Source organism: Entelurus aequoreus, linkage group LG21, assembly GCF_033978785.1.
Source record: "Entelurus aequoreus isolate RoL-2023_Sb linkage group LG21, RoL_Eaeq_v1.1, whole genome shotgun sequence".
NCBI lineage: Eukaryota > Metazoa > Chordata > Actinopteri > Syngnathiformes > Syngnathidae > Entelurus > Entelurus aequoreus.
Window position 1 is genome coordinate 5419095 of NC_084751.1, and position 7500 is coordinate 5426594.

Sequence of the window (7500 nt, forward strand, 5' to 3'; positions counted from 1 at the left end):
CCGTGGCCACATTTGTCTACTAGCATGTCCGTGGCCACATTTGTCTACTAGCATGTCCGTGGCCACATTTGTCTACTAGCATGTTCGTGGCCACATTTGTCTACTAGCATGTCCGTGGCCACATTTGTCTACTAGCATGTCCGTGGCCACATTTGTCTACTAGCATGTCCGTGGCCACATTTGTCTACTAGCATGTCCGTGGCCACATTTGTCTACTAGCATGTCCTTAGCCACATTTGTCTACTAGCATGTCCGTGGCCACATTTGTCTACTAGCATGTCCGTGGCCACATTTGTCTACTAGCATGTCCTTAGCCACATTTGTCTACTAGCATGTCCGTGGCCACATTTGTCTACTAGCATGTCCGTGGCCACATTTGTCTACTAGCATGTCCGTGGCCACATTTGTCTACTAGCATGTCCGTGGCCACATTTGTCTACTAGCCTGTCCGTGGCCACATTTGTCTACTAGCATGTCCGTGGCCACATTTGTCTACTAGCATGTCCGTGGCCACATTTGTCTACTAGCATGTCCGTGGCCACATTTGTCTACTAGCATGTTCGTGGCCACATTTGTCTACTAGCATGTCCGTGGCCACATTTGTCTACTAGGATGTCCGTGGCCACATTTGTCTACTAGGATGTCCGTGGCCACATTTGTCTACTAGCATGTCCGTGGCCACATTTGTCTACTAGCATGTCCGTGGCCACATTTGTCTACTAGCATGTCCGTGGCCACATTTGTCTACTAGCATGTCCGTGGCCACATTTGTCTACTAGCATGTCCGTGGCCACATTTGTCTACTAGCATGTCCGTGGCCACATTTGTCTACTAGCATGTCCGTGGCCACATTTGTCTTCTAGCATCAATTATAATCTACAATATTGACTTTTAGCAAGTTTGACAGAAGCAGCTCAACAATAGCAGTGTAAGCTAGCATTAGCTCGCTGCCATCAATGCGCCGCTAAAATAGTGCGCCTGCGTTAGCACTTATAATAACAATATCACTCATATTTGCTTCATTTTCAGGTCACCACATGTAAATAGAATATTGTTGTTGGATGTTTTTAGTGTGGATGTTTTCTAGTGAGAGGACCCTCCTCCATCTGTTCACTCAATTGTTACATATTTATTTACAATGCATAAACAAATAAAAACATATGGATTGTGAATGATATCATGTTTACATATTTCCAGTATGACTGACCTAATAATATGGTCAGAAGTGTTACTACAGTGATGTAGAATCTAGGGAAATTACCCAAGTTCTTCGGAGTGGAATATTAAAAAATGGCCGACTGAATTTGTGTCATTTAGTGATGTTTCGACGATATTCTCACATACTTTGCAGATTGTAAATACAATTGTACATGTTTAATAACACTATGAAACACAAACACGTTTATTAAGTAAATACTTTTTACACTCTGCTGATATTTTAACATTCATTTTTCATAGCATAGGGTGACATCATAGTGTAACAGTGACATCATAGGGTGACATCATAGTGTATCAGTGACATCATAGGGTGACATCATAGGGTAACAGTGACATCATAGGGTGACATCATAGGGTAACAGTGACATCATAGGGTGACATCATAGGGTAACATAGTGACATCATAGTGTGACATCATAGTGTAACAGTGACATCATAGGGTGACATCATAGGGTAACATAGTGACATCATAGGGGACATCATAGGGTGACATCATAGTGTGGATAATGCATATGTTTAAGAGTTATTTTTTTTAATTCATAATCATGTTTGAATCAGCTCATATTTTTCCATGTATACTCTGTATACTAGTTTCTCTTTGTCTTCAGATTGCCTGTTTAGACAGGGTCGTAAACCATCAGGAATGTGAACACAACCCCCAAGTCTCTCTTCTTATCAGTGTTGAGAGGGGGGGGGGGGGGGGGGGGGGCGCGGAGAGATGGGGGCTTTCTTTGTGTGAAAAGAGTTGCTTTTTCCTTTGGAATGCCAGATCAACTTGGGCTACGCATTTGTATGTGTTGTTCGAGGCTGGTCTCTATTCTCAAATATTTGACAATAAATTACAAAATACCTATTCTGTGCTTGGTGGTACCTTTGAGTTCAGTTATATGTCATCTAAAGAACTTGGGACTGACCAGCGTTTTACATCCCACTTGGAGGAACATCTGGTCAAACGCAACAATAGTATCACATCATAGGGTAACAGAGTGACATCATAGTGACATCATAGTATCACATCATAGGGTAACAGGGTGACATCATAGCATCACATCATAGGGTAACAGAGAGACATCATAGTATCACATCATAGGGTAACAGAGTGACATCATAGTATCACATCATAGGGTAACAGAGGGACATCATAGTATCACATCATAGGGTAATAGAGTGACATCATAGCATCACATCATAGGGTAACAGAGGGACATCATAGTATCATATCATAGGGTAACAGAGTGACATCATAGTATCACATCATAGGGTACCAGAGGGACATCATAGTATCACATCATAGGGTAACAGAGTGACATCATAGTATCACATCATAGGGTAACAGAGTGACATCATAGTATCACATCATAGGGTAATAGAGGGACATCATAGTATCACATCATAGGGTAACAGAGGGACATCATAGTGACATCATAATATCACATCATAGGATAACAGAGTGACATCATAGGGAGACAGAATGACATCATAGACCGATACCATAGGGAGACAGGATGACATTATTGGGAGATATCATAGGGTGACATAATAGTATCACATCATAGGGTAACAGAGTGACATCATATAATAACAGGGTGACATCATAGGTGGACATCATAGGGTGACATCATAGGGTGACATCATAGTATCACATCATAGGGTAACAGAGTGACATCATATAATAACAGGGTGACATCATAGGGTGACATCATAGGGAGACATCATAGGGTGACATCATAGTATCACATCACAGGGTAACAGTGACATCATATAATAACAGGGTGACATCATAGGGTGACATCATAGGGAGACATCATAGGGTGACATCATAGTATCACATCATAGGGTAACAGAGTGACATCATATAATAACAGGGTGACATCATAGGGTGACATCATAGGGAGACATCATAGGGTGACATCATAGTATCACATCATAGGGTAACAGAGTGACATCATATAATAACAGGGTGACATCACAGGGTGACATTATCAGATGGCTTGATTGATGGACTATAACTGTCATGAGATGGTATTTTTATTTTATTTTTGTATTTTTTTTGTCATAAAGAAATACAATCATGTGTGCTTACGGACTGTATTCCTGCAGACTTTATTGATATATATTGATATATTAATAACTGTATCCCTTGCAGACTGTATTGATATATATTGATATATTAATAACTGTATCCCTTGCAGACTGTATTGATATATATTGATATATTAATAACTGTATCCCTTGCAGACTGTATTGATATATATTGATATATTAATAACTGTATCCCTTGCAGACTGTATTGATATATATTGATGTATAATGTAGGAAGCAGAATATTAATAACAGAAAGAAACAACCCTTTTGTGTAAATGGGGGAGGGAGCTTTTTTGGGTTGGTGCACTAATTGTAAGTGTATCTTGTGTTTTTATGTTGATTTAATAAAAATAAATAAATAAATAAAATAAATAAAATAATTAAAATAAATAAAATAAATAAAATAAATAAAATAAATAAAATAAATAAAATAAATAAATATTAATATATTATTATTTTAATTTCTTGTGCGGCCCGGTACCAATCGATCCACGGAGCAGTACCGGGTTGCGGCCCGGTGGTTGGGGACCATTGTTGTAGTCCATGCTAAGTATTAAGCTTCAAGTGCGATCAGCACTTTGTTCCTTCGCCTTGTTTTCCCTTTTTTTGTACCTCTTTGAGTTTTGTTGAAATTAAATCATGTTCCTACCTGCACGTCCTGTCCGGAGTCGTCCATTTGCCTTCCTGGGAGAACCACCCCGCAGTTAGCGTAAACACCGTCGTGACAATAACAAATGTAACCTTTTATAGTGTTTTAGTGTTATTAATGTGTAATTAAGGTGTTATTATTAAACCCCCCCCCCCCCCCCCTCTGCCCCATCCCAACATTGTCAATCCCACCAATCATTTGTGCTGCAACAATAGTAGGTCTAACTGTAAAACATTTTACAGTGTTTTTATGTCATTAATGTGTTATTATTCATACACCCCGCCCCTCACAACAGTGTCAATCCCCTAAATCCTGTGTGCGGCAAATAATTTTGGGCCAACTATTATAGTTTTTACGTGATTAACTTTTATAGTTGTTTTATGTTATTAACATGTAATTAAGGTGTTATTATTCATAATCCTCCCCAACAGTATCAAAATATTCCCAAACTTGTCCCAATTGTTTGTGCTACAATTGTGCTGCACAATGTTTTTGTCTATTACAGTGTTTACGTTATTAACTATTATAATTGTTATGTTATTAACATGTAATTAACATGTTATTATTGACATTCACCCCCTACGATTTTTAAACTATTGTAGTTCGTACGATAGTTACACAGAAACGTTATGGATGGACGTCTTCCAGATCGTTCCATGTGACCGTGTGCCGTCCATCTTGAAAGCGGGCGTCCTACCAGGCGGCGTTTCCCGCCATAAATAAAGCAGGCGGCGTTGACACAACGTGTTCCTTCCACAACGTCGCTCGTGTTCGTGTCTGCGGCCGCCGATTGTTCCGTGCGGCGGCGGCGCAGCGCCGGCTGACGTCGCTGGAAATAGCAAAGCGCACTTTGCATGCATCTCTGGAGGGCGGCGGCGGGCGAGCGAGCGTCTGCTCGTTAGCGCCCCTCTCGCCAGCCCCGCCTCCAGGAAGGAAGGCAGGAGTTAATCAAGGCCCGTCTTCGCACCAGACGGACGCCACAAGGAGGCGGTTAGCGTTCCCGCGTGTAGCCGCTTAATAATGGAGGCGTGGCTAAGCGAGGTAACCTTCATGAAGACCCACACGCCACAAGACCATCAAACATTCATCACGGCCGCTGCAACACGGAGAGCGCCCCGTACATAGAAATGTGTCTATATGTATGTATATATATATATATATATATATATATATATATATATATATATATATATATATATATATATATATATATTTTTTTTTTAATTTATTTTATTTAATTTTTTATTTTTTTAATCTCTATATATTTTATATATATATATATATATATAAAATATATAGAGATTAAAAAAAATTAAATAAAATAAATTCAATTTATATATATATATATATATATATATATATATATATATATATATATATATATATATATATATATATATATATATATATATATATATATATATATATATATATATATATATATATATATATATATATAATATATAGAGATTATAAAAAAAAAAATTAAATAAAATACATTTAAAAAAAAATATATATATATATATACATGTATACATGTATACATGTATATATATATATATATATATATATATATATATATATATATATATATATATATATATATATATATATATATATATATATATATATATATAGAGATTTAAAAAAAATTAAAAATTAAATAAAATACATTTAAAAAAAATAAATAAATATATATATATATATATATATATACATGTATACATGTATATATATATACATAACATATATACATGTATGCATCTATATTTGAAGTGAGTGAGTGAGTGAGTGAGTGAGTGAGTGAGTGAGTGAGTGAGTGAAGTATTGACAGTGTGCACATTGGTGTGAGGTTGCAGACATGCGTGGTCTTCAGGCGTTCCTGGACGAGACGTGCCGTGCAGGTGTGGAGGTGTCGGTGCAGAGAGTGGACAGGAACATCAGCAAAGTGTTCAGTCAGCTCTTCACCTCCATGAGGACGGAACAACTCAATCGCTACAGAGACACTCTGAGGAGAGCCATCTTGCTGCTCAGTCCTCACGCTGCTCACGCCTTCATACAGCAGGTACCTACACACCTGTGCACATCTACACCTGTATACATCTACACCTGTACACATCTACACCTGTATACATCTACACCTGTACACATCTACACCTGTATACATCTACACCTGTACACATCTACACTTGGATACATCTACACTTGTACACATCTACACCTGTGCACATCTACACTTGTACACATCTACACCTGTACACACACCTGTATGCATCTACACTTGTACACATCTACACCTGTGCACATCTACACTTGTACACATCTACACCTGTACACACACCTGTATGCATCTACACTTGTACACATCTACACCTGTGCACATCTACACTTGTACACATCTACACTTGTACACACACCTGTATGCATCTACACTTGTACACATCTACACCTGTACACACACCTGTATGCATCTACACTTGTACACATCTACACCTGTACACACACCTGGATACATCTACACTTGTACACATCTACACTTGTGCACATCTACACTTGTACACATCTACACTTGTACACACACCTGTATGCATCTACACTTGTACACATCTACACCTGTGCACATCTACACTTGTACACATCTACACTTGTACACACACCTGTATGCATCTACACTTGTACACATCTACACCTGTACACACACCTGTATGCATCTACACTTGTACACATCTACACCTGTACACACACCTGTATGCATCTACACTTGTACACATCTACACCTGTGCACATCTACACTTGTACACATCTACACTTGTGCACATCTACACTTGTACACATCTACACCTGTGCACATCTACACTTGTACACATCTACACCTGTACACACACCTGTATGCATCTACACTTGTACACATCTACACTTGTACACATCTACACCTATATACATCTACACTTGTACACATCTACACCTGTACACACACCTGTATGCATCTACACTTGTACACATCTACACCTATATACATCTACACTTGTACACATCTACACCTGTACACACACCTGTATGCATCTACACTTGTACACATCTACACCTATATACATCTACACCTGGATACATCTACACCTGTACACACACCTGTATGCATCTACACTTGTACACATCTACACCTATATACATCTACACCTGGATACATCTACACCTGTACACACACCTGTATGCCTCTACACTTGTACACACACTTGTATACATCTACACTTGTACACTTGTATGCATCTCACACACACACACACACACACACACACACACACACACACACACACACACACACACACACACACACACACACACACACACACACACACACACACACACACACACACACACACACACACACACACACACACACACACACACACAGGAGGTGATTATAGAGGGAAGTAATGAGTGACTAATTGTTGTTCTAATGATGATTGCAGCTGATCTCAGATCTGTCAATCACTGCTGGCTTGTGCCACACGTCAGTTAGCATGCTAGCTATTTAGCAGCACAGTCTT

At 38.7% G+C, this 7500-nt stretch overlaps 1 protein-coding gene across 2 annotated transcripts in view; it reads left to right on the forward strand.

Moving 5' to 3' along the window:
- Window positions 1-7500, forward strand: part of LOC133638201 (glutamate receptor ionotropic, delta-1-like) — an 89360-nt gene that overhangs the window by 9801 nt on the left and 72059 nt on the right. For both annotated transcript variants that reach the window (XM_062030556.1, XM_062030557.1), the window contains exon 2: window positions 5812-6017. In XM_062030556.1, the coding sequence (XP_061886540.1) occupies window positions 5812-6017 (206 nt within the window). The remainder of the gene's footprint in view (window positions 1-5811; window positions 6018-7500) is intronic.